General features: G+C 46.2%; 4 protein-coding genes across 5 annotated transcripts; 3 read left to right on the top strand and 1 right to left on the bottom strand.

Moving 5' to 3' along the window:
* Positions 1 to 3,357: 3,357 nt before the first annotated feature.
* Positions 3,358 to 6,079, top strand: LOC112883974 (pentatricopeptide repeat-containing protein At3g29230). The gene has a single exon (XM_025949253.1). It carries the CDS (start codon positions 3,487 to 3,489, stop codon positions 5,347 to 5,349), a length of 1,863 nt encoding a protein of 620 aa, XP_025805038.1. The 5' UTR covers positions 3,358 to 3,486; the 3' UTR covers positions 5,350 to 6,079.
* A 4,046-nt stretch (positions 6,080 to 10,125) lies between these two features.
* On the top strand, positions 10,126 to 15,678 carry LOC112885808. 2 transcript variants are annotated; one of them, XM_025951463.1, is made up of 7 exons: positions 10,126 to 10,737; positions 11,078 to 11,104; positions 11,206 to 11,351; positions 11,760 to 11,876; positions 12,824 to 13,050; positions 13,185 to 13,893; positions 13,998 to 15,678. In XM_025951463.1, exons 5-7 carry the CDS (start codon positions 12,826 to 12,828, stop codon positions 15,431 to 15,433), a joined length of 2,370 nt encoding a protein of 789 aa, XP_025807248.1. In that variant the 5' UTR covers positions 10,126 to 10,737; positions 11,078 to 11,104; positions 11,206 to 11,351; positions 11,760 to 11,876; positions 12,824 to 12,825; the 3' UTR covers positions 15,434 to 15,678. The 2 variants fall into 2 exon arrangements, with proteins under 2 accessions (XP_025807248.1, XP_025807247.1); XM_025951462.1 differs by lacking the exon at positions 11,078 to 11,104.
* A 3,248-nt stretch (positions 15,679 to 18,926) lies between these two features.
* On the top strand, positions 18,927 to 22,137 carry LOC112887912 (probable serine/threonine-protein kinase At1g54610). The gene is made up of 5 exons (XM_025954205.1): positions 18,927 to 19,900; positions 20,112 to 20,864; positions 20,938 to 21,447; positions 21,558 to 21,690; positions 21,794 to 22,137. The coding sequence occupies exons 1-5, from the start codon at positions 19,238 to 19,240 to the stop codon at positions 21,814 to 21,816; spliced, it is 2,082 nt and encodes a 693-aa protein (XP_025809990.1). The 5' UTR covers positions 18,927 to 19,237; the 3' UTR covers positions 21,817 to 22,137.
* A 494-nt stretch (positions 22,138 to 22,631) lies between these two features.
* On the bottom strand, positions 22,632 to 27,382 carry LOC112887913. The gene is made up of 11 exons (XM_025954206.1): positions 27,250 to 27,382; positions 26,063 to 26,143; positions 25,369 to 25,706; positions 25,191 to 25,274; positions 24,586 to 25,074; positions 24,352 to 24,484; positions 24,110 to 24,272; positions 23,904 to 24,032; positions 23,600 to 23,794; positions 23,397 to 23,519; positions 22,632 to 23,040 (listed from the first exon to the last, which is right to left on the bottom strand). The coding sequence occupies exons 3-11, from the start codon at positions 25,625 to 25,627 to the stop codon at positions 22,927 to 22,929; spliced, it is 1,689 nt and encodes a 562-aa protein (XP_025809991.1). The 5' UTR covers positions 25,628 to 25,706; positions 26,063 to 26,143; positions 27,250 to 27,382; the 3' UTR covers positions 22,632 to 22,926.
* Positions 27,383 to 27,454: the final 72 nt, after the last annotated feature.

Raw genomic sequence — 27,454 nt, 5'->3', positions numbered from 1 at the left:
AGGGGCGGAGGAGGGGCGGCGGAGGGGCGGCGGGCGCGGCAGGTGCGGAGGAGGGGCGGCGGGCGCGGAGGAGGGGCGGCGGGCACGGAGGAGGGGCGGAGGAGGGGCGGCGGGGCGCGGGAGGGGCGGAGGAGGGGCGGAGCAGGGGCGGAGGAGGGGCGGCGGGCGCGGAGGAGGGGCGGTGGGGCGCGGCAGGGGCGGAGGAGGGGCGGCGGGGCGCGGCAGGGGCGGAGCAGGGGCGGAGGAGGGGCGCGGTAGGGGCGGAGGAGGGGCGGCGGGCGCGGAGGAGGGGCGGCGGCGGGGCGCGGGCGGAGGGGTGCGGGCGGCGGGGCGCGGGCGGAGGGGCGTGGGAGGCATGGCGGTTGCGGTTTGGGGAAAGGGAAGTTGGAAGAAAGGATAGAAAATTGAGATTGTGGGGTATAGAAGATGGAAATAGAGGATGTTGTTGGAGTTAAATTTGGTATAGAGAATGAAGTTGATATGGAGGATGGATATAGGGGATAGAATTTGGAAGATATCGCTGGAGATAGCCTAAGGATTGTATCTTTGGCACCTCCTGCATGATTATTTGCTCCTTCATGGCCCACACACATGAAGGTACCTTCTAAGTACTTCCTCCGACCATAAAAGAATGCAACTCTTGTTTTCCGAGGAGTCAAGAAATTTTAAGTTTGACCAAATTTATATAAAAAATCACTAATATTTATGTCTACTAATGGATTTAGTATGAAGATATATTATAGGATTAATCTAATGATACTTATTTTATAACATAAATATTAATACTATTTTGTATAAATTTGGTCAAACACGAAACTATTTGATTTCTCGGAAAGCGAGAGTTGCATTCTTTTATGGACGGAGGAAATAGATAACAACCGTGTAGACACACACTGCTAATTAAAGCTACACCTACGAGACTGCTACAGAGTACAGTTCATTCTAAGAACTTTGTGCTATGGGACTAAAAATCCTCTGCACCTACAGGATGAAAGATAGGCAGGCAGGTGTGCTTTTGTCTCGTCACACATAATGCTTGGTGCGCAATACGGTGTACTAGTAGCTACAGGCCTGCAGCTATTTCTTTAGCCCAGAGATGGAAGTGGGAGTCCCCAATCGAGAACGAAACATGGTGACCATCTGGAACCAAAAAAAAACATGGTGACCAGCTACTTCATATCGTAGGGTGTTTGTTGGCTGCCATATCTTGCCCTCCAATAAATCTCCCGGAGAATCTCCAAGATTGAGCAGCCGCAGGTGATTGTATACAATTTCTGCATCTTATTCATCTGAGAACACTAGAAATCTAGCGCGGCTCCCCGGTGGGTTTAGCAAGTGTTTCTACGATGGGATAATAGCAAGGATCACAATACTGTTTTGTTATTTGGACGTGCCTTCTAAATCATATCAACCTATGCATTAGTACTAGAGGTTTCTTATGAACAAAGCTATGTACATTTGAGATATTTCTGGCAATAGTTAGATTTATGTGATTTCAATGTACTCTAATATTTCTGGAAGCAAAGTATGTCCATCTGTAATTGTAGAAAACTAAAGTTAGTACTAAAATATATGTGATACAATTCAAAATCAAATCATTTGAAGTACTTCTTTATATACAAATATTTTTGGCGATGGTTCCACATGTTCCATTCTGATTCTCTATCAATATTTTCAGTCTAGTTTTATTTTTTAGCTCGTGAGATTGCATCATATAATTGGCCATGTGTGAATACTGATTCTTTTTAAGTATACTTCTACATTTGATAGAGTTTGTCCTTGATTTTTGTTTACAGTTATGGAGTAATAAACTTTTATTGGAAACTGGCGTCGACATAAAGTGAATGGCCAACAACATTCTCGTCTTGTTAGATTTATCCTAGGTACATTATTATTTCTCCAGTATATGTTCGTGTTATTATCATACCTTCTATAATATTGTCTTCTAAGTTAGTTACTATTAATCTTGTCGTAGGGGAAAGAAAATTTACCTAAACGTATAAGTGTTACTGCAATTTTAGTTTGAAGTTTTCATCTAGCACTTATAGCTGTTTGAGTACAGATAGCATTTGGATCGCAGATTTGGGAAAACAAAAAAAGCAACATCGTTAGAGAAAAACATACCTATTGTCACCCGTACAGAAATAGCTTCTTTTGTGTGGGCGGGATTTATCTGTGACCGTCCTTTCAGATCAGATCGAGGTGTGGTTAAGGGGATTACTTTTTCTTGTCCTGGCGGATTGGATCGAGGTTTTTTAAGGGGAAGGGAGTTAAGTGTGCTGCGATAGGAAGCTGTGAGAATCGAGGGAAGGAGAATATGCGAGAGCTGTGGAAGGGATTTACAGAGCAGTCCGACAGCTCGAGATCTTATGGAGCTGTGCCTATGCTCGAGTAATGTGCACGCGTGTTCGGGAAGGAGCTGGAAATAAGCCCCGGCGGCTGGCGCTAGCTTGTGCTCCAACCGCAGGACTGAACGAGGCAGCAATCGAACGGCGTGATGTTTACAGTAGACGTGTAGCTCATTCTGCGCTAGATGGCAGTGTCAGGTTTCGTTTTTAAAAATGGAAAAAATTCCTTTTACCTTCTGCTACGTGGGATGAATCCGTGTTTCCTCCTTCAACAATGAAACGGTTCTCCTAGACTTCTCGGACTCGCGATACCGGACATATGACCTCCTCTCTCAGTGGTTTCTCCTTTTCTTTTACGTTTATTTTAGCTGAATGTTTAAAAAATCATAGCAAATAAAAAATTATAAAATAGAAAATTTAATTTTATTGGAGTCCACATGAGTTGATCTATGCATTTAATATAAAAAGATATAATTTAGTAAAAATTTTTATTGTACTTTTAGATATATCTGCATAGATCTACTCATGTGGAACCAAAAAATTAAATTTTTTATTTTATAAAAATTATGTGATTTACTATAATTTTTTAAAAATTCAGCTAACATAAATATTAAAAAAAGGAAAACCCACTAAGAGAGATTATGTGTTGGATATCATAAGTTCGAGGAGATCTAACGGACGGTCGGACGGTTTCACGTGCAGGGACGAAACGCGAACTCGTGCAAAGTTCAAAGAATGAGAATTTTTTCCTTATATAAAACATCGCTCCACACGGTGGCCCTTCCATCATTATTCTGGCCGAGGGCTGGAAGGCACTAAGGCCCAGTATAAATGACGGTCCATGGAACCGAGCCTGGCCCGCGGAAGTAGCATGTGCATCTGGCGAGCCAGGCCCTATATTTGTCGTGCGAGCCAGGCTGCCCCAGGCCCGTCGCTTCACACGGCCCGGCCCGTTTCATCCCCAAGAACAAGGTTTTGGTCCGCCCCACATGTCAGCGAGCCAGACCACATCCCCTTCCCGCGAGCTGAGCAGCTCCCTTCCCTCCCTAGTCCCTCCCCTCGCCGGCCGCGAAGCACCCGTCCTCTCCGGCGGCCACCCACCACGGCGGCGCCACCTACGCCGCCGCACTGAGCTTAGATGTCCGCGGCCGCCGCGTCCCCCGCGCTGCGCCCGGCGCCGCGGTGGGGCGGCGCGCCGTCGCCCCGCCGGCTCGTGGAGGAGCACCTGGCCTCGCTCCCGCACGGCCTCCCGCACCTCCGCCACGTGCAGGAGCTGCACGCGCAGCTCCTCAAGCAGGGGCTCCACCGGGACCCGCGCGCCGCGTCCAGGCTCATCGGCTCCTACGCGCTCCTCCGCCGGGTCCCCGCCTGCCGCCGCGTCTTCTCCGCCGCGGCGGCGGCGGCGGCGGCGCTCCCGTGCGGCCCGTACGCCGCCAACGCCACCTTGCTCGCCAACACGCTCCTCCGGGCCTACGCGCTCAACGCCCTACCGCACGCCGCGCTCGCCGCGTTCGCGGCCATGCCGTCGCGGCAGCGGGACACCTTCACCTACTCCTTCCTCATCAAGGCGCTCGCCGCCGGGGGAGTCGCGCCCGTCCGCGCCGCGCACTCGCACGTCGTCAAGCTCGGGTCCGTCGAGGACACCTTCGTCGGGAACGCGCTGATCGATGCCTACTCCAAGAACGGCGTGGCCTCTGACGCCCGGAAGGTGTTTGACGAGATGCCAGCGAGGGACGTCGTGTCCTGGAACACAGTCATGGCCGCGATGGTGCGGCAAGGGGAGGTAGCCGGCGCGAGGAGGATATTTGACGAGATCCCTGAGAAGGACACAGTGAGCTGGAACACCATTCTGGACGCGTACGCCAAGGCCGGGGAGGCAGAGGAGGCCTTCGAGCTGTTCCAGCACATGCCAGAGAGGAATGTGGTGTCGTGGTCCACGGTTGTATCAGCCTATTGCAAGAAGGGCGACATGGAGATGGCACGGGTGATCTTCGATAAGATGCCGACCAAGAACTTGGTGACGTGGACTATAATGGTGTCAGCGTGTGCACAGAAGGGGCTCGTTGAGGAGGCAGGTAGGTTGTTTACTCAGATGAAGGAGGCTTCCGTGGAGCTTGATGTAGCTGCCATTGTGAGTATCCTGGCTGCTTGTGCGGAGTCTGGCTCCCTTGCCCTTGGGAAGAGGATTCACCGGCACGTGCGGCAGAGGAAGCTGGGGAGATCAACCCTTGTATGCAATGCCCTGATGGACATGTTCTGCAAGTGTGGATGCGTCAACCGAGCTGACTACATATTTGACACTGAGATAGTAGAAAAGGATTCGGTGTCATGGAACACTATAATTGGAGGGTTTGCAATGCATGGGGATGGTGAAAAGGCGCTGGACCTCTTTGCTCAAATGAAGCAGCAAGGGTTTCGCCCTGATGCTGTGACCCTGATCAACGTTCTCAGTGCTTGCACACACATGGGGCTTGTGGAAGAAGGGCGGCGGTACTTTACCAACATGGAGACAGATTATGGCTTCAGGCCTCAGATAGAGCATTATGGTTGTATGGTTGACCTTCTTGGCCGTGGAGGGCTGATTGCTGAGGCGGTTGACATGATCAAAAGCATGCCATGGGAGCCCAATGAGGTCATATGGGGGTCCCTTCTCAGTGCATGCAGACTGCACAAGAACGTGGAGTATGCAGAACTGGCAGTGAACGAGCTGAGCAAGCTGCAACCCTCAAATGCAGGGAACTACGCTGTCCTGTCGAACATCTATGCAGAGGCTGGGCAGTGGAGCGACATGGCAAAGGCGAGGGTGCGGATGAAAGGAACAGGGTCTCAGAAAACAGCAGGCTCAAGCTGGATAGAACTCGATGAGGCATTCCACGAGTTCACAGTTGGGGACAGAAAGCACCCGGAGTCCAACCAGATATCCGAGATGGTCGATAGGCTGAGTTCGCATGTTAAGCATGCTGGTTGCGTTCCAGCAGTCCATGAACTGCTTGTGCAATGAGTTATCTTCCAAGGGCATGCTCGTGGTTATACTACAAATATGGAATGCTCTACACATGGTTTGCACTGCAGGCTGCGTAATCTGAAGAAAGGAAGGCACCAGCTTCAGTGAAACTATGGCACTGGCTGCAACCAAGAAATGAAACTATGGCACTGCCTGCAATAAAGAAGATGCTATGGCATGGTACAGAAGTTTCCATGATGGACTGGATGCCCAGAGATGATTCAACCATTTCATAGCGTCAGCACTTTTGCCATCAGCTTAATCACTGTGACAACTGACAAAAGCTGATGTTGGTAAGGACTGTCAAAATACTGACAATAGAGTGATTGGCCGGTCAGATTCTTGGCATTTCTCAGCATCTGCACTTGTGCCATCAGTTGATCCATAGAAGATTTAGAATTAGACTCTTCTCAAAATGCATAGAGTAAAGGTGAGAAGATAGGAGGTTCAGGTTCAGCAAAGCAATTTTGCTGTTCCATTGTGACAGCAAAATGCTTATGTTGGAAGTTGGGTGTTTGCCTGTTGGTGGCTCCAAGCTTTTACATGTATCATCTTTGTAACATTGCATGATTGAAATGGTACAGATTATTTCAAATGGAGTTTGAGTAGAGGCACCTGGAAATGTGCTTTGAGTGAAATCAAACACACTGCATTTCACTGTTTTCTTGGTGCTTGTGATTTGTTGGCCCAGTGCTATGAATATGTAGCTCAATTTATTTCCAAGGTAGTCTGGTCAGCTTTTTGCAGAACAAAAGAGAAATTATAGTTGTTTCTATTCATCAGTGGGCCAAACATTTTTCGAATTTGAGGCTGTCATCAATTTCTCTTGTTTTATGCAACAGGAAATAGCATGCCTGCATCCAAATTGTCCTTTTCTTTGCACTAGAGGGTCCTCCTTTATATTATGTCCTTTCTGTATAATGAAGTTTCTTGCAACAACCTTTTACTAATTGCGATGCAAACAAACCTGTAGCTTACCAACGCATACTGTAGTATTTTTATACAGGGATCCTTGGACAAAACTAATCACAAACACGGAAGGTTGCTTCTGAATTCTTCCTTCCTGTGATCCATTCTATTCTTATGATATGATGTTATGCCATCACTGTTTCTTCTGTCATTAAGTAACATCATCTAAAATCCTAAAGCACTGGAAGGATTCTTTCCTTTTGCTTGGGATCCCCTGAGTCTATGAGCTATTAAAGTTTATGTTTTGAATCTTGATTTACTTCTGCCACTGGTTGCTGGTTTTGCTTAATTGCTGTTGAAATAAAATGTTGGGCCACGTGCCCAGGCTATATCACGTAACTGTTGGATTTAAGGCCTATAATCTTAGCTAGGTGCTAACATATTTTGCTGTCTAACAATTGCTTTCATTAGCTGCAGATCCTATATTAAAACTCAGCATAGTGCTTAGCAAGATGAATGTGCTAGTTTTATTTCTGTGGCTCTTTTGAGTTCAGATTTTGCCTTTGGGTCATATATATAACCTTTGCGGTTGGGAGGCTTGGAGTCGTTCTATAGACAGGTATGTTTTGTCACCCCTGTTCTGTTCATCTTATATATTGTATTTTGGTTGATCTACGTGCCCTGCAATTCGCAACAAGATTGCAGAATGTTAGTGGAAATATGAGTAAGAATGTAAGGCTGATGATTCTTGATGCGCATCTTTATGAGCAAAACTTAATTCTTTGCTGCACATACGATTGTCGATTGGTTTGGTCCTTGAAGACCTATTAGAGCTCTAGGTTGCCATCAGGGGATCACTCTGCTTGAGCACTTATATCTCTAGTGCTTTTTCTTGCTTTGTTCCATCAGCTTTGCTCTGTTAATCTGCCACTGTGACGAAAGCTGGTGATGGTAAGGACTGTCAAAATACTGGCAATAGTGATTGTTTGGTCAGATTGTTGGCATTCCTCAGCATCTGCACTTGTGCCATCATTTGATCCATAGAAGATTTAGAATTAGGTTTTCAAAATGCACAGAGTAAAAGTGAGAAGACAGTAGGTTCAGTAAAGCAAAATTTGCCTTTCCATTGTGACAGCAAAGTGATTAAGCTGGAAGATGATCCAGGTGTGGGCTGCTTGCCTGCTGCTGGAACCAAAGATTTTACACGCATCGTCTTTCTAACATGTGCATGAATGAGAGGGACAGAGGGTACAGATTTTTCCAAATAAAGTTTGAATAGAGGACCTGGAAATGTGTTTTTGAATGAAACCAAAGCAGCTGCACTTCGCCGTTCTCTTGGTGTTTGTGTTTTGTTGGCTCGGTGCCGTGCGTATTTAGAAGCACTATTTTGGTTTCGGTGTTGTTTATCAGTTTATGTTACGCGTGCAACACGATATTCCTTTTGCAAACTTCTGGTCCGATCATTACTTTTAGAAGGCATCTTTGAGCCTGGGTATCAGGGTATGTGCCGCCTAACCTGGATATCTTAAGTTATCTGTTGAAATTTTTGGGACTCCAATAATCAGTTCACCAGGTCCACACTGTCCCAAGCTTCTGTTCACGAGAATTTTTTTCTGAAATAAAAAAGACGAAAGAGATAGCTTCAAAAAAAAATGGTTCACAAAATGAAATACGCCTTTTCTTCAGCAAAAGATAGCATAAATCCAAATATGTTAGTGCGTATATTTATCTCAAAAAGGGTAAAATCTGTAGTCTTAACACTTTTCCTACATTTCATGAATAATATACATATTTGTATATATAGTAAATATGTTTTGCTCTACATAGTCAATTCAAAGTAGTCGTACTACCATGCCAATGCGCAAAACGACATTGTTTTATGCCTTGTCTTCCATGCAGAGAGTACTGTGGCCAAAATTTCATGCGAGCATGCAGCACAGACCGGACAGCAATACGGCTCCTGGGCGCAGAGGATCTTTTCTTTTGGGGGGATCTGAGGAGGGCTGCCTTGGTCGGAATAACGTTAAGAAATGGCGGAAATGCCCCTGGCAGATCTCAGAGACCGTCCTTTTCGTGCTCTCCCTCCTCCATCTTCTGAAAGCGAAGGCACAGATCAGATTCAGAGATGCCAATTCAACCATAAACAAGTAGCCATCCATCACGTGACACCGTGAAAACCGGTTGTGCTTAAGGTAAGCCTCAATCATGCGCCCTCCTCCAACGCTAGCGCTCCACTCCTCACCTAGCGCGAACGCTCTCCGATGCATCTCCCCGTTACACGCACGCGTGCCGAGCCACCTGCTGCTACTGTGCCGGCCTTCTCTCTCCTTCAAGTTGCTGGCGAAATCGTGAATGCCTTTGGAGAAGGCCTCGTAGTTGGATTGGTACACCTCGATGTGCTGTAAAATGAAGCTCCTTTCGAGCTCATGCACCTATCCGGGCCCGGCTCGGCATTCTTTCAGAATAATCGAAAGAATGAAAGGCTTTTTCATGATTTGGTTTTGGATAATTAGCATGTATGGCCGGTGTGTAACAACTGTATCTAGGGGAAGTAAGGTTGGTCACTAGAGTGCAGGAGTTTGGATGGACTCATTTCAACTGCTCCTTTTCTTTTCTACCTATACGAGTAATATATTTTATTTGTTCAAACGCTACAAATTTTGAAGTCTCCGGTAGTCAACTTTGCCCAAGAATTGGAACAAGAATCTTCTGCCCGAATCCCAATGGAAGGCCTCTGTGTACTGTGGGGCTGTGAGCGGAGCCTCGCTGGCTGGCGCACCTTTCCTCCCAACCCTACTGGCCGTTGCTCTGACCACTCAGCTGCCATGTTTTGGGCAGCCTGCTGGCTGCCGCTCAGATTTTACTCGTATCACCTTCCTGCAAGCTTTGAAACAATGCTTCATTGGCAGATTTGATGTTGCCCACAGGAACATAGCAAGTTGCTATTAGCAGCCAGCATCATGGGGCAGTGTTGGTTGGTTAGATGCATCAGTGTTGCTGCCCCTGTAGCATCAGCAGCAACATCACAAATCCAGAGAATCTTTCTTTTTCTGTAAAAAAGAAACAGTTTCAGAGCTAATTATGGGGGATGGCATATGGGTCGTATGCCATTTCTAGTGGAGTACACGAGTGAAGAACAAAAGCATGATGGTTCCTTCTCTCTTTGATAGACTAACTCAGCAGTCCCCAAATCTAATCGGAGAAAAGAAATATGAAAAAACCACGTAATTGCTTGGTAGAAGAAAACAAACGAAGCGAGGCAAGTGACCCGTCAAAATAAACCCATTTCAATGCAGGAAAAAAATAAATTCTTTACCTACATCTTGTGAAACAGAATTTGGCAAAAAAAATACTCTAGCTGAACATGAGTTGGTACCAATGTACCCTGCGATTTTAAATCCAAGTATTACAAATGATTTGATAAATGTTTGTCCTTGGCTTGGCTGGAACTGGAAGAATTGACCGGTACCGTGGACGCTAGTACAGTTGGGATCCTGGGAATCCAGCACCAGGAAAATGGCGTAATAATGCCTCATTAAACCATCCATTACGCAGCGTAGAAACGAAATTAATTGAAGAAACGGTCATGCCAGCGACCTGCCTTTGACTGCTGTTTCAGTTTTGTTTTCATGTACTATTATAATGGCCCGTATACTCTAATCCAAGATTTGGAACAATACTTGATATGTCTATAAAAACAAGATGATGCGTCGCTTTCAGCTGCACTAACAACATTCTCGAAAATATCAGGTGATTAGTTGTGCATTTGTCACCTGTCAGCTAGGGACAAGAATTGTGGTTGTGTGCATGTAGCAGTGGTGCTACATTTATGATCTTCCTGCCTTTCCTTTCTTTATACTCCAATCCAGAGGAAGCAGGAGAGAGAAAGCTAGTACTCTAGAGAGAGAGAAGCGCCAGAGAATCTCCCAGGTCTGATTGTCCAAAAGACTGAACTCGCACAGGAAAAAAGGAAGAGAGGAATGGGAAAGGCAGAGAGAAGCCCCTAATTTATGGCTTTTCCACCCAAAACCCAATGCAAAGTGATGAGGAAGAAAATCAATGCCTTCTCCTATCCACCACCAAACCTTGGTAGAGTGAGAACAATACAAGAGGAGCCAGCAGAGAATAAGAAGACCAGAAGTTGACAAACTTTTCCTGTTCTTCGAGAAGCTCATTTTTTTCTCCTCTTCTCCACTAGAGGGGGTGAGAGAGGAGAAGATCCCTCTCATCTTCATCTGCCTGCCAAGCTAGTCTCCCCTCTCCCTGCCCTGCATCTGGTTCTCCCGTCCATGGCCTAGGGACCAAGGATTGTATCTCTGTCCATGTGGATGGCGATAAACTAGTACTTGTTTATAGGTGTTGCTGTTTGTTTGGTTGGCCTTGTCTCCTTTTTCGAGGAAGTGGGGAAAGGCGGAATCTTTCGTTGGATCATGGCGGTTCCGAGGCGGCCGGTGGGATTCGTCTCCCCGTGACACGGTAAGCCGAAGAATCATCTCCTGTTCTTGGCTGCTTCCCTCCGTTCTTGTCTGGTCGCCATTGTTTCAGCGGAGCATGTCGGGGTTGAAGGCCTTGTTCTTGGATGTTCTCCCCCCGCTTTCTTGGCCATGCGTTGTTTTGCCATGATTTCATCTCTGCGGAAAGAATTCCTCTCCTTTTCGTTACCCTGGTTTTGTTTGTGCCTTTTGGTTGGACAATGGCAGAAAGCAGGCGGCTTTTCGTGGTTTTGGTTTGATTATTTTTCCAGTTTGCTTCTGATTTTGCAATTTCAATAATTGTTTCGGAAAGCTCTGATTTTTTTATCAATTTAATGTTTCAGATCCTTCTGTCTCCACGATTTCCTGCGGTTTGTGATCTTGCCTTCAATTTTCTTGTCGCTTGCATTTATTTCCCTTTTCATATTTTTTTCTCCCCATGCCCTGACGTGCTGCAAATGTCAAATTACAGGTCTCTTCTTGGTGACGCAACCTGGAATTTTCCTCTGCTCATTCATGATAGAGATGAACTGAATAAGCTGGCATTCATAGCTCAGTTTCTTGGGAGTTATACATACAGAGTCTCTCACCCACCGTCGTTTCGCATCTGAGAAATTGGTAAGTAGTGGGAGATATCCTTCTTGGTTTTCTGAACCAATGCTTGTTTACCTTCTGCTTGTCTTCACAGAAGATACTTATTTTACTTGTTGATCAGAATTACTGAGTGTCTGTGATGTGGTTCGAGGGCTTTGCAATTTCGTTCACTTTGGGGTAGCTATTTAATCCTGGATTTTCTTCAATAGATAAGACTAGTGGCACATAGATTGTTTTCCCCAACAAATCTTATTTTCAGTTGGTTTTCGATTTCTAGTTTAACTCTAATTGCAATTTGATCTCCACTTCAGTTGTCACTAAAAACTGTGATGGATGGCTCATGGCCAAGAGTTTGCAGGAAACAAAATTGGTGGCCCTACTTTGGATTCTCGGTTATATGACTGCTTATGAGCTGTTAGTGTCAATTTTCAGGTCACTTCCAGGTGCATTTCCTGTGCTGCAAAAGGAATAGCTGGATAAAATAGCTGAACTACAGAGACTTGGTCTGCAGATTCTTCTATTCAGCTCTGTTTCATATTTGGCCATTTTGTAAGTTAGATATCTTACACTTGTCTCCAAACCATGATGCTTGTTTCTGTTCTTGGCTTCTTGTGTAATTATCTTTATGTATTCCAGTTATGTAATTTGTTCTAGCAAAAATAACGATGCTAAGTTTGCTAACAAACTCAAACATATGTTCACTTAGATACAATTTAACTTCTCTGTGGTAGTTCCCCGCTTTTACCCGACAAAACTATTTTTTTGCTGATTTGTTTACTATGTTTGACGATATTTTTCTCCCATATCTGGGTTTGAAGCAAACTAATGATTTGATATTCATTGTTCGTAATTGTGGTTGGTCTTTTATGTCAGCTATTTAGTAAGGAGCTATAAAGGACCATAATAGATTGTTTGCAGAGGACAACCATGGTCTAAACATTGCAAATTCAGTGTAGACTATAGAGTATAGGTGTACCAGTTGATGTTCCAATGAAAGCTGTTTTGTTTGGTTGGTTATTTAGGTCCCACCCGCTGAAGTACATATGGTGTTTGTGATTATGCCTGAAATAATTGTCATGGGTAGATATAGCCTACTGCTGCTTTGTTTACTTGTTCCTGATATTGATAAAAGATGGCATGTTAGTGTATCTGATCTTTCTAGACCAATGCCATCTGGGCTAGAAAACATTTGGAGAAAGGCTGCTACATGGGTAATTCTTTTTATCTGCTCACAAGTAACAAGTTTAATCTGTTATCACGGACAATTCTTTTTTTAAGATGTAGAGTATAGCTTATTTTTTATTAGCTCATGAGTTATAATGATTAGTGAACAAAAGAACTTTAGTAACTTTCTGCATTTTAGGTTAAACTTTAGTAACTTTCTGTCTTTCTGAGTAAATGGATACTGAGACAGTGCATTTTAGGTTCAATATGCAGTATGTTAAATGTGGATGATATCTGGATAATCTAAAATTCATCTGTCAACACTTTGTCAGGAATGGGAGCAAAAGTTGAGGGCAAGATCTATATTCCAGGATGCTTTGACATGGCAGATTCTAGTGTAAACTCTAACTGCAATGCACTGCCATACTTCAAGGAGAATAGACCAAGTGTGCATCTTAGTGACAAGTTCACAATAAAATCTTCAAATGGATCTGTACAATATGACAAGGAAATGCTAAAGCGGACAATGCTTGTACATGAAGCTACATTTCGGAAACAGGTATGTTTTGATGAAGTCATATTATTGTTGACATGTATCGAACAAGGCATTCCTTGTAGCATTGGTATTGTTTTTTTTCTGGTATGTAGTTTTAAGAAATGTCTCATTTCCTTTGCCATCTGATGTTTATATAGGTGTATGAACTTCACCGTCTTTACAAAATTCAGAAGGAATTAATGGCACAATTCCAAAGAGAAGAGTTCAATGGTTGTCCTAGATACGCAGATGCATTGCAGCCAAGGTCCTCTCCATCGCAGGTACTACTTGGGGATGTTAAACAAGTGTGCCAAACTGTGACTCCTATTTCTGGACATGATCATAAGCAATCATCCATAGATTTGATTAACGAGAGTAGTTCACAGTATAGTGTGAGTGGAGCTCCTTTGAGGCATAACAATGTTAGGTCTCAAAATAAAATGTTGGACCTTCAGCTTCCAGCAGATGTGTATGCTGACGACGATGATGATGTGGAGATCCTGGAAGTGAGGCCTTCAAAAAGTTTGCCATTGGTTAATGGTTCTATTCTGGGTGGAAATGTCAATCTCAACATTGAAAATAGTGAGGGTTCTTGGATCACTGATATGCAGGCACATCACAGCTCAGCTGCGCATATACTGAATAAACCAGTTGAAGAATCATCTAGTATGAAAATGACAGATTCTTTTGGTGTGGGAACATCTGCTTCTCAGAACCAGCATTATGTATCACAGGGAGTGAATCTGAACATTCTAAGCTTGGAAGGAAAATTAAAAGAAAAATGTGTTGGTAAAATATCTTTCTCTAGGTTCTTTGGTGCAAACGAGGATGCGAGGCATTGCAATTCATTTGGACAGAGGAAGGATGGTAAGATTTGTACACCCTTTTTTGCTGCAAGTTTTATCGCTTCGTGTTTAAATCACTATCTAACTATCAATGTATGCTAACGTATTTTACTATTCTTTTTTCAGATTCCAATGCTAGCATGGCATGGTACAAACAAAATTGTACTGGTTCCTCAATGGGGCATTACCCGCCTAGTGCTAGCACCTTCAATCACTTGATCTTTGCACCACCTAGCTTCAATCATGCACTGAATCCTCCATGGCAAAGCAACAATGCAAGCTACTTGACTAAGAGTCATTATGGTGCTGCTGAAACATCCATTGCTAAGCATGCTCCCTCCAGTGGTATCTCGATGGATTCTACTCCGCATATGCCATATCATCATTCACTGAAGATTCATGAAGAGGCACAACATCGAAAGCTCCCTTCACTCCACCATAACTTGAAGGATATAGATCTGAATGACGCCCCAGTAGATACCGCTGCCACTTGGGAACAGGGAAGTGAGAAATCAGTGGCTGATATCTCTTGTCTCAGCAAGAAACCGGTAAGCCTGATGAAGTCAGAAGTCCCATCAGGTTATGTGAATTGCAATTCCCAGATATTCCCCAGTCCCACATTATATTCAGAAAGTAAACCTTCCACAGGAGTCCCCGCCTTTCCCGTCAGTGTTGGCGCTGAAAAAGATTCTCGGTGCTCACCCACTCTTCAGTACGATCTAAACATCGGACCATCGATTAATTGTGAACCTGACATGGAAATGCAACCCCAGAGGAAGGAAGCTGCCATAGATACTAGGAACCTCATTGACCTGAATGAACCATTGCCGATCATGGATGATGCAGAGATGGATGCTTGTGAATCAGGTGAACTTGTTCCTCACGAACCTGATGATCCTTCAAGGGATTCTCTTGCTATAACCGCAGCAGAGAATCTGGTAGCAATTTCTAATGTTGTCATTAAGCCAACTTCTCCTCAACCTGACACTTTGCGTTGGTTCGCTGACCTAGCTACATCCAAAGAGAACACAATGTTTGACAAGGACAGCGATGATGACTTTGAGGCTTTGACACTGAAGCTGCAAGAAACCAAAAGCAACGAGTACCATTCAACACCAAGAGCCAGCCAGGAGGATATCCGCGACAATGGGCATTGCTCTGCAGCTTCACTGCTGATCCCAAAACCTCAGAGAGGCAAAGGGCGAGGACGCCGTCAGAGGAAAGACTTTCAGAAGGACATCCTGCCATGCCTCGCCTCATTGCCAAAGCATGAGGTGTCAGAGGATCTTTGTGCACTCGGGAGGCCAAAGCTAGTGACACCAACGAAGCGAGGAGGCCGGAATGGGCAGCAGCCGAGGGGAAGGCGCCGGGCAAGAAGTGTGGCTGTGTCCATGGAGGTGGAGGAAGCTGCTGAGGTCAGCCCACCGCCGGTGTCACCACCACTTGCCCCTGCTGACTTGGACACCGATGCACTGGGCATAACCAGGTGGGGGAGGACCACCAGACGCTGTCGAAGGCCAAGATGTCCACCAGCTAACAATGCGTCGTTGCATGTAGCTTGAAGAGTTTTAGGTGTTTTAACTGGTGAGATTGGTCAGAGTTCAGAAACCGTGTTTTCTTTCCTGACGAGTTGCAGAGAAACTGAGGAACTAGTAGGTGTAAAAGTAGTCAAGTCATAATTGTACATGCTTCTCAGCACTAATTTGGGCTCCAGAACCTGCATTGGGTCAAAACATCTTGCATATCTCTTTGAAATGAACTCTTAAGCCCTGAAAGAAATGCACCTGGGAAATTAGCCTTTCTACCAGTTTGTTGGCATTCCAGTTTTCTTTTTTTTTTCTCGAACATGATTCCAGTTTTCATTAATTTTACCTGATTGTTGATGAAGCTGACATGCCAATGTGATCTCATGTTAAAATAATCACATGTTGGATAGGCAGCAGATTAATTAGTTTTATTACTGATGATGTCAAGTGGATTATTCTTAGTACTTCCATACCAAACATGTCGTCAGTTTGTTTAAGGTCATTAGAACCTTGTTGGTTTTTACTATGAAGCAGGGGAGTTTTTTAAACTGGACCAGGCCATGAAGTTTGTTAAACTACATTATAATCTTTTAGGCATGTTTCATTTCTTATTCCTCTTTTGATTAGTCAAATTATTTATTATTGTGACCTTCTCTACTGCAAGTAGCATTTGAGCTATTTGGATTACAGTTTCCACATTTGATAACCTTTTCTTGAGAGGGCCACATTTGATAACCGGACAAGCAGACGACTTGGTTGGGCCATTACCTTCAAAAGTAAGCCCAGCCTATTATTGGGCTTGGTTGGTCCATCATGTTTCAGTTTTCAGTTTCTCATTCGCTCGGAAAAAGGGAAACTAATCTCAGTTCTGCACTTTTTCTCACTATTTCTCAAGGTTTTCAACGCCTGAAGAGAATTCGGCTCAAGGGCTGAATCCGAAACAGACAATATCTAACGCTAACATTTTCCAGTACTTTTTTTCCTAAATACATGTTACCAAAAATGCTAAAAAATTTCCAGTACTTCTTCCTAAACACATGTTACCAATAATGCCACAACCGCCTACTGGATACGGCATGGCAGCAGGCGCATTGCCTTTGCTGCCATCCTTGAGCTACACCGCACTACACTGATTGCAGCATCCATGCACACACACGGTTTGTGACTAGCAAAGGATTTTAAGCAAGATCTTAGTACACTGTTGGGGCCCACGCAAGAGGCATAAAAGAGTGCAAGGGCATGTTGCATCAGCATGTCTCTTCCCAATCAAGTTCTCTTTCTTCTTTGATCAGTGAAAAGACTGCTTGAGAAAGGGAATAGCCTGCAACCAGGAAGCACCAGGGATGCATCTGAAAATATTACCCTGTCTCCATAGTCTTCTTGTTACGGTTTCTGCATAAATTTCTCGAACGATTATTTTGTTTTGCTTATTTGTGAAATTTTTCTCTCATGTTTGCATTTGCTTTGATTTTATTGTTGGGCCCACAAGAAGCACAGGGGCATAAGCATGTGACGGAGAAAAATATCAGTGATACATTCTGAGTTTTTCACTTTAAGATGCATGGGCAATTCTGAAGTTTTGACATGGCAGAGGATGGTTCAGTACTTCAGTACAAGAGTTACATACTAAAACTGCAACATGTCGATAGGGATCTCAATTTGCCGGGGAGCAACATGATGGATCATATCTTGCGTCAAAGGTTGCATGCAAGATGTGTGAGCACCAAAGCATGGCAAAAAGCAGAAAACATCATCCTATGATCCTATCTCCCCATGCAATTGCCCATGGATCAGCATTGCAGAAAGAGCACTGCTACAGGAATACCTTTACACAGAGTGACAGACACTTGGACCCCACCAGGCGCAACTTATCCAGGCCCATCTGTCAGCCTCTGTTCATTAGCCCCACTACTCAAAAAACCATTGTGCTTAGAGTAAGAACAGCAGGCACATAACACAAACCACAAAAGAGGAGACCTCCTCAAAAGGATTGCCCAACCACTAGCTGCAATGAGTGGACTTTTGCCTTGCTGAGTTTCCCCTCTCTTTTTTTTCTTCTACTTTTTTCCTCTCTTTTTATCTGTGAGAAATTTTGCTTGGATCAGTCACAGTCCAGCCCTATGTAGAGTACGCCCCTATGTATATGTGACAAATGGAGCCATTTACTTTGTACCTTTTTGGGAAGCATGGAGCAGGGACAAGATGGTAAATGGCAGTCAAGGCCGAATAAATTCCTTTCTACAGAAAGAATGAAGATGAACTGCATGGCTAGCTAACCAACCATGCAATATGCAAGCACTGTCCTTGCAATTCATTCATCACAATTCACACCTAGGTGAGCGTGCACACTGCCTCTCGCTGTACCGTGAGCTTCCCATAAATTTCAGATCTCATTTGGAATACAGGAACATTTTTCAGGAAATTTAAAAAACAGAGAAAATTCCATTTTCTGTGGAGGTGTTGGCATTGCTATACAGTGACTAAAAATCAGTGCTTACGAAATTCAGATGCAGACATTCATGATTCGAGGAAAATAAATACAAGGTACGCAGCGGAACGAAACATAATTCCAGCAGCAAATTGAGATCTAACATTAACTTCGCGCGGAGCAATGGTCCCTATCACAAAAATTCTCACCAAATGCCCACAACCACAATAGTTAAACATTCCCCCCATACACCCATCCCTCTCAATCTCATGAAAGTGGATTGGTGGAGGTGGGGCATCAACTATCACCATTGTTGCACCGGCATATATCCCTTTCTCCAGACATGAGAAAAGGGAAAGTGCAAAAAAAAAAACACCAGTCAAAGTGTTAGATCATCACCTTTTATCTTGTTTATAGCTATTTTGCTAACCACTTGATGTCATGTTCCTCCCAAACAAAACCACCTTTGCTCATGTGCTAATCTTTTCATCAACCACATCATCACAAAACAGCACTAAACCTGTAGGTATCTGAATAAAAATATTTGCAGCCGGAGAAAAGTTCAGAGAGAGAACCAGGTGGCTAGGGATTTTAAATACAAACGGCTAGTACTGCATGCCCCATACTGCCCTAGTGCCTTAAATTTTATCAGCTAGCACATGAATATTTCCCCGCCCAAAACCAGGACACCACGTTGCATTGCCTGTTAGTTCTTGCACACACACATCAATTCCTTTGCCCGTGTACCCTCCCCCAGAACAAATGTATTCTTTGACCATTGCAACCACACACACACACACCAATATCTTTTCCCCAATGTTTTTTTTTGAAAAAAACTTTTTACTCTCAAACCCCCAATCAATTCCACAACAAAACCATCTGAAAATCCATGCAAAACACCATCAAAAGCTTCTGCCTTTTTTTTTCTTTGATCAGGTGCACCTGTTCTTCCTTGCTCTCTGACATAGCTAGAGAAGCTGTTGCACTTAACCAAAGACCTCTCTAATCCTCTACCATGCTCATGTTCACATCTCATATTCAGGCTTTAGGTGCCAGTAGGCCATGAGAAAATACCAGTCACCAGAATGGAGAGTTGCACTTGCTCCCCAGCTCAAGACCAGCACAGGAATTAAAGCAAAAGGGGAGGACAGGTTGAGCACCAATTAAAGGCAGCTCCTTCCTTGCTATCTTTAGCCGCTGCTCGCATTGCTTGTGGGAGGCAGGGGAGGAGGGTGATCGCCCGGGGGGAGCCAGAACAGAGGAGAGAGGAGGAGAGCACCCCCTCCCCTGTGTTCTTGCTCCTCCGCTGTGTCCTGCCTCCGGGGTCGGTCGCCGCCTTGCCTTGCCTTGCCTTCGTGGAGCTGTAGGGAGGGAGCGGGTGCTTGGCCCGCCGCGCCAGCGGGGCGGCGGCCATGGGGTGCGCGGCGTCGAGGCCCGGGGCGGTGTGCTCGCCGGCGTACGACGTGTCGTCGGCGTCCTACAACGTGTCCCGCAGCGCGTCGGCGTCGGCGGAGCTGGGGTCGGCGTCGGCGGTGTCGTTATGGAGCCGGCCGGTGCGGCTGGAGGCGTTCGACGACGCCGATGAGGACGACGAGCGGCGGAGGCGGTCCGGGAGGGAGGCTGCTAACGCGGCGGCGGTGGCAACGACGAGGCTGGGGAACATCCGGCGGTGCGTGGAGGGCGAGCAGGCGGCGGCCGGGTGGCCGTCGTGGCTGAGCGCGGTGGCCGCCGAGGCCGTACAGGGGTGGGTGCCGCTCCGCGCCGAGAGCTTCGAGAAGCTGGAGAAGGTCGGGCAGGGCACGTACAGCAGCGTGTTCCGGGCGCGGGAGCTCGCCACCGGCCGCCTGGTGGCGCTCAAGAAGGTGCGGTTCGACAGCGTGGAGCCCGAGAGCGTGCGGTTCATGGCGCGGGAGATCCTCATCCTCCGCCGCCTCCGGGGCCACCCCAACGTCGTCGGCCTCGAGGGCATCATCACCTCACGCACCTCCTCCGCCATCTACCTCGTCTTCGAGTACCTCGAGCACGACCTCGCCGGCCTCACCTCCTCCCCCGACGTCTCCTTCTCCGAGCCCCAGGTACTAATTAACTAGCTTGTCCGCAATGCACGGACAAACCTGTCAGAATCGCGATCCGCACGTATATCAGGAATAAATGGACGATAATTCAGGACACGGTGATCGTGGGACCATGATCATCATCATCTTAATTTAGGATCTCGATCTTCCGTGGCGTTTGGCAATGGCGATCGATCGTGACTGACAGCATGTGGTGGTGCCATGCGTGCAGATCAAGTGCTACATGCGGCAGCTGCTGGAGGGGCTGGCGCACTGCCACGCGCGGGGGGTGATGCACCGGGACATCAAGTGCGCCAACCTGCTGGTGAGCAACGGCGGCGAGCTCAAGGTGGCGGACTTCGGCCTGGCCAACCTCTTCGCGCCGTCGGCGGCGGCGCCGCTGACCACTCGCGTGGTCACGCTCTGGTACCGCCCGCCGGAGCTGCTCCTGGGCGCCACGGCGTACGAACCCTCCGTCGACCTCTGGAGCGCCGGCTGCGTCTTCGCCGAGATGCACGCGCGCCGCCCCGTCCTGCAGGGCCGCACCGAGGTCGAGCAGATCCACAAGATCTTCAAGCTCTGCGGCTCGCCGCCCGACGACTTCTGGCGCCGCTCCGGGCTCGCCCACGCAGCCGTGTTCCGGCCGCAGCACCCGTACCCGAGCCGCCTCAGGGAAGCCTTCGCGGACTGCATGCCCGACCACGCGTTCCGCCTCCTCGCCACGCTCCTCTCCCTCGACCCCGCCGACCGCGGCACCGCCGCCGCCGCCCTCGACGCCAAGTACTTCACGACGGCGCCGTACGCGTGCGAGCCGGCGAGCCTGCCCAAGTACGCGCCCAACAAGGAGATGGACGCCAAGTTCCGGGAAGATTCTAGGAGGAGGAGCAACGCCCGGAGCCACGGCGGCGAGGCGGCGAAGCGGCCGTCGAGGGGGCACAAGAGCATGCAGCTGCAGGACACGAACCAGAGCCACGTGCACGCCGAGGTGCGCCGCCGCGCGACATCGCCCTGCGCGTTCTGTTCCGTTCAGAGTTGACCTGACGTTACTACTGCTGCAGGAATCGCTGCCTGTTGTGGCCGGCGACGGCGAGGCGACGGCGAGGAACGACGGCGAGTCGCGGCTGTTCGTCGACCTGGAGCCCGTGCCGGCGATCAGCAAGCGGCACGGCGACGCCGACGGCGGCGGCGACGCGGCGCCGTGCGCCGGGACCGTGTCCACCAGCTTCAAGGAGGCGCCCCGGGTCGCGGACCGCCTCCCGCTCTCCGGCCCCGTGCAGCTCGCCGCGTCCACCGGCTTCGCCTGGGCCAAGAAGCCCCGGCCCGACGCCACGGCGGCGGCCGCGGTGACCAAGAGGAGCGGCTCCAAGGGGCCAGGCGCCAACAACAATGTCGGAGGAGACGCTGCGAGAACGACGGCGGCGGCCACCGCCACCGCAGCACCATACGACGCGGAGAAGCAGGAGATAATCAAGCAGTGGGCACAGGTTGCTGACGCCTTCAGCACCTCCGAAGCTTACAACAGCAGGTTCAGGCAGACGCTGGACGCCAAGCAGCTCAAGAACGGGAAGGTCTCACTCTCACTAACATTCATTTCAGTGTTGTGTTCTGAATTTTGATAGTCTCTTCTACTGAATTTTGTTTCTCTGATGCGTGATTTGGGCATTGTGACTTCTTTCAGAAGTACAAGGGGAAGGTGGACAGGGTGGACTTCTCAGGGCCGCTGCTGTCGCAGCCACGGCGCATCGACGAGCTCCTGCAGAACCACGAGCAGCACATCCGGCGAGCTGGCCGCCGGTCGTGGTTCAAGAGAGGTGCCTTCTGATTCACAAACTAGCTGAACTTCTCACAAGCTAGCTGAACTTCTCTGCAACCGCCATGACCAACTGCCATTGCATTGGTTCTTGTTGTTGACAGGCAGCAAGAAGGAGCATCACTGATGACAATATAGGCACGGCATGATCAGAATCAGACGGCCATCAGATTTGTTTGTACTTACCACAGAACAAGCATGAAGATGCTGCAGGCAAATCAAAGGGGTGAAAGGGGTTGGACCATGAGTTCCTCCTGATGAGCAGGTGTTTTTTCAGGCTGGACAGACAGTCGGCCTCCTGCCATCAGGGTTAGAGCTGCTGTATTATGTTCAGGTTTCATGCAACCAAGTTTGCTCTACCTGAACTAGACAACGCTATCGTTATTGTTGTTGTACAAGATCTTTTTGTGCTCACTTATGTTGATAATATCCATGGGAAGCTTCAAAATGTGGTTTCCGATTCTTTGCCATCCAGTTGCAGCATCGATTTTTTGCCATCCAATTGCAGCATCAGTTTATTTGTTGCTTTTCTGCTATTCACCATATGCAGAAATTACATGGTTTTTTTAAGAAAGCAAAAATTACATGTTGGAGAGGTATCAAGTGCAAACACACAATCAGGTGTACAACAATGCAAAACTGAAAATAAAACTTCAAATCTAGAACCAAATTGATATGGAAATTTTCATAATATATTTTAGAGTCAATTCACTCTATTTTACTTATGTATTTGTAATGCCTGCCAGATTGAAATATCACTAGCACTTCTTAATTCCGTTAAAAACACTATACCTTATAGGGGAATATATCCTGGTTTTCTGTTTTTCAAAAAAGACAAAGTTTAAGTAAAGAAACTCAAATTTTCTTTTGTTAAACAAAAAGCTTCCTTTTCAAAAGAACAGCTTTCCATTATATAGAAAAGGACAACATGCCATCACAACGAAGGTGGGTAACCCAGATTTCAGCAATGCCTCAAAATCATGAGACCGAGAACAGATAAATTGAATAAATAGATTGATGTCTTGGTGGCATTCTCTCCCGGTTCGCAAATCAACTTCAGAATTTGACTCACAACACCAGAATGCCAAAGAACATGACTATACACGTGGTCTTCTACAGAGCTGTTCATCTCGCAGAGCCTAACCACCATGCCAGGACCCTTCCAAGAACTTGCAAGCGCATGCTAATGTTCTTGTCCGAAACATCAGGTTCAGTTAACTTGGTGCCAGTTCAATTGTCAGTCGTCATCGCATGGAAGGAGTGTCGGTATTTGGCCGTTATTGACAAAATCAACTTTGTTTAGCCTTACACTGCACAACACATGTTCAGGAAGCTCCTCCTGCTTCTGCGCCTGTGCAAAATGGTCAGTGTGTTCAACTCATTAAGAAATTAGTCTGAATCTTTAACTTAACAGGATGACAATTTTGCATAACAATTCATTGTCACTTTTCATGATTAACTATACTTGACGAGCAATGACTAGATAAGTGGTACAGTTTGAAGGTTCATATCGCATTTCCAAATTATCCGATAAGAAAACATTCAGCAGCCCAAGCTAATACAAGATGTAGTGATTTTATTTAGGTCAGTTTTAATATGGATATTCTTAACTTTCCAGATGATATTGAATTGTCAAATGCCATTTTCTTTTCGTGGCATCAAGATGCATATAACAAATAAAGAAAGCAGAAAGGACCATGAACCTACCTGTATGGTTAGGCCGAGATCAACTACCCCATGTTTCAATCGTTCTCGGAATGCTTCGAGCCCTTTCCTTGAGATGAAGCTAAACCGGTGTACATCAAGGTCAATTTCCAAGTAATTTGATCCCTGTATCGACCCCACATGTCATGTAAGAGTCTATATGAAAGAAATTGAGAAGTAGAACCATATCGAGCAAAGCAACTTACCACATAAAAGCTGTGTTGAGGCCTTGAGAGGACTGGCTTTTCGTTGTAAGCCTGCACAAGCTTCCTCTCCGCAGAACTCAGATTCATGTCATCTGGGTTAACCAGCCCTGCCAATATTTTCAACCTTTCTCTGAAAGGGACTGTTGAGTCCATTGGGAAACCCTTGACCTTTTCTATCTCATCGTTTACAAGTCTCTGGAAACAAACAAACCAGGAGAAAGAAATTCAGTATGGTTCAGGTGTCGGTTAGTAGGCATCAGCTATTTGTGAAAAGGAGATGGCATCCAACAACAAATAAGTTTACCTTGATACTGTCATGAAACTGAGGAGAAATTTCTTTCTCAAAGTTGTCGTTCAGTTTGAAATACAGCACTAGATTAATCCCTTCCCCGTCACTCTCACCAAGGAACATAGCAGCAGGATATGTAGGCATCTGCATGGCACACGTATTTGTAGTCATTGGAAAAATTAACATGTTAAATGTTAAGGCAAAAAGTCTGGTGATTATACCTGAATATTTACGATAAGTAGTGAAGGAATTTTTTCATTTGGCTTTACAGGTGGAAGCTCAATATGCTGGGCAATGTGGTGTATTTTCCTCGGGGACATGAATATGTCCACACCAAATGGAGTGTACGGAGAACAACCTGGAGCAGGAGACTTCCTTTTGTCCCTGCAAGTACCTCCAAATTAATGTAAAATCAAAACCAAGTTCGTGAGACAATTACAAGCATTTGCGGAGCAATTCTTACTTGAAAAAACTTTCCCCTCGCAGTTTGAAGGTCGAAGGCTCAAGCACAGACCAACAACCTTCCAAAATTTTCTCACCGGCTTGTGGAACCAATAATCCAGCACGTGGACGGATCAAGTACCTCCTAGAGGAACCTGCAATTAGAAATTTAATATCAATCGTGCTGTTAGTCCTCGCTACCTCAGTTCACCGAAAGAGTGAAAGCAAAAAATGAACACATCTGAGCAAAACCTACATATTTCAGTAGTTTGTTCTCCATCGAAAGATTGCCTCTTGAAAGAAAGCCTAACAACTGCTGATTTCTTCTTTTGGCCCCGCGGACTTGCTACCGCCAATGGTTGGACCTTGTTAGCATGACGAGGCGTGCACACTGGTGTCAAATTTTTGAAGATGCTTTCATGAGGCTTCTCTCCATCTTTGAAAGGCTTCAAGGTATTACATGCATCCTCTCCTCTTCTAAGTTTTGTAAGAATTTTTATACCCTCATTTCGTGTCTTTCCTTCATCAGCCTTTCCACTAGTGACATCACATGCTTCCGGGCTTGCAACCTTAGGCCTTTCTGCTTCTATTTTGTTTGCATCTCTTTTCAGGTACTGTCCAACAGCTTGAGCAACACTTGAACCATCAAAAATCCTTTCAAACTTTTGTATGGCATCAGCAATGGATGAAGCATCTTCGCACTGCATCAATTGTGTACCTGTTTCATTTGGCATAGCAGGGAGGTCTGCAAGAAAAGATCAAGCCTGAATGTAAATTGCCTTTTCAACAAAAATGTCTGAATATCAAGCATCAAATCTGTAGTTTTAGCAACAATCAAAATGGCTGAAAAGCAATACAAACCTCCATTGACACTGCTGAAGTCTTCATCAGAGTCAGACCCCAAAATACTAACAGAGTCGAACCATGCTTCTTCTTGACACACAACTGGACCAACAGGAAAAATACTGAAGATTTAGCCTAGCTCTTTGAAATGTGAGACTTCTCCTTACTAAAACATATGCAAGGAACAAAAGGTTACCATTTCCGTTCTCCGTGTCCAGCTCACTATGATGCCATTGCAATTGTGTTAGGTGGAATGTGACGTTCGAGCCATCAGATCTCCGCCGAGTGGCTGCAGAAGTCCCTATGTGGACCACTTCTCCAGAAGAAGCAAAGTTCTCCACATCACTGGCACGTACGATAGGCGTAGTGCTTAAAACCTTGCCACGGTAACGCCTGTATATACAACACAATCTTTGCGATCTCCGCTTTTTGCTTGAAGATACGCAGGCACCCATAGTGGTTAAAAGCTGAATTTATTCAGCACAATAGGATTTCTTCTTCACAGCATTTGACCAGAACTTAGATCTCAGGAAGCTGCAAAACAGAAATGCCAAAGAGAGATTAGCTACACCTATCTTGAATGCTTTTACAAATGAACTAAATAAACCAAAACGAGATGGATTTATGCGTTTGTAATCTAATAATAATAACAACTAGTAGTCTAGTACTAGGCTATTACTGAAGTAGGAATAATATTGAAGATGTTCAGAGAACTGGATCTGAAAGTTGATGAAAACCTTGAAGGACTAACAAAATACTACATGCAGTGATATGACAAAAGACGCACAATCGAAAAGGCACGTAGCATTGGAAGAAGAAAAAAAATGCGCAGATCTCTTAGTGCGAAGATAGAAGCCAGAAATCATATGAAGGCTTGGAGCTCAAACTACCTGATGACAAATAAGCCCAGGAGAGATGATATTATTGGTGGCCTACTAATCACCGACGCGTAGTCCACTCCCTATTACAGCCTGCACCAAAATCCATTTTCTGACCATTAGAAATCAAGCAAATATGCTCATAACATAAACAGTTGTTTTGCGCAGCAAACAGCTACGAAAAAGAATCTAAAAAAATAAATTAAAAGATATAAGAATGAAAGTACTTTGAAAGTCTTCAGAAAATACTAGCTCTCCAGATTAAAAAATCAATATATAACCACAACGATTCTGCAAAATTTTAATTGCTCCTTGAACTCTTCAGCCCAACAAGTTGACTTAACGGCACTAACAGAAATTGTTTAAGCTTTCAAGAGGCAAAGAACACAGAAACCCACAATGGAGACTAAAATAGCCGGACTGAAGCTACCACAAGACCTGGATCTTAGTCTTCATCCTAGCCAAGAACATCTCAGAAAGAGCTTTCCCCCCTAAAAGAAATAAAGAATCATTTCAAAACGAAGAGAAAATGAATAGGCACAACAAGAATCCGAAAGACTTGGACTCACGTCCCCACTAATTCCACGGATGACAGCAGAAAGAGAATCCTAACTGAATCAAAGACGAAACGGAACAAATTGCCGAAAACCATGGCATTTCTTCCGCGGGCAAATACTACCTCCATTGATCGATCGAAAGGGGCTTCTTCAGCAGCAGAAGCACCCAAAGAATCGCATCGGAATCCCAGCCTGATCCCAAAGGCGGAAGCTCCGCCTTGAACGCCCAAACAACTAGCTGTTCGGCATTGCAGGAGCCTAGGAAAACACACAAATTTATACAGTATCCCGAGAAATTCCAACTAGAAACAGGCGAAGCCCAGGACCCAGGTGTCTGTACCAAGAAGCCAAGCTTGCCGTAGCCGGCTTCGTCCAGAACAAATCGAAAACAAAGGGAGGGAAAAAAAAATCTCAAACCGAGCCAAACCGACACGCCAAGACCAACAAAGCCGTTTCCTTTCCTGCCAAAACCGGCAAAGATCCACGCTGCCACGCAGAACTCCCCAAAACGAAAAAACTCCCATCCCTGGCCACAAACTCGTCGGTTGCCGCCGCCGGCGAACAACAGCTAGCAAGCACAAATCTTTTCCCCCCTGATAACAAGGTAACCGACGCACGGACCGAGAAGAGACGAGGCATTACGCGGAGGGAGCAGGCGGGCAGCCTGGCCAGCGGCCGCCGCCGGCGAGGTGGCCCGCCTGGGGTGGAGCTGTGCACGAGCAGGAGGATCAGAGGAAGTCGCCGAGGTGGTGGTGGTTCATGTGCCTGCGCGTGCGCGCCTGCGTATAGTTGTTATACTCCACGTGGGAGAGGGGAGATTGAGAAGGTTCACAGGAGGAAGGTGGAG

The sequence above is a fragment of the Panicum hallii genome, chromosome 3 (assembly GCF_002211085.1).
Source record: "Panicum hallii strain FIL2 chromosome 3, PHallii_v3.1, whole genome shotgun sequence".
Classification (NCBI taxonomy): domain Eukaryota; kingdom Viridiplantae; phylum Streptophyta; class Magnoliopsida; order Poales; family Poaceae; genus Panicum; species Panicum hallii.
The sequence above is the reverse complement of the archived record's forward strand: the minus strand, read 5'-3'. Positions and strand labels throughout refer to the sequence as shown.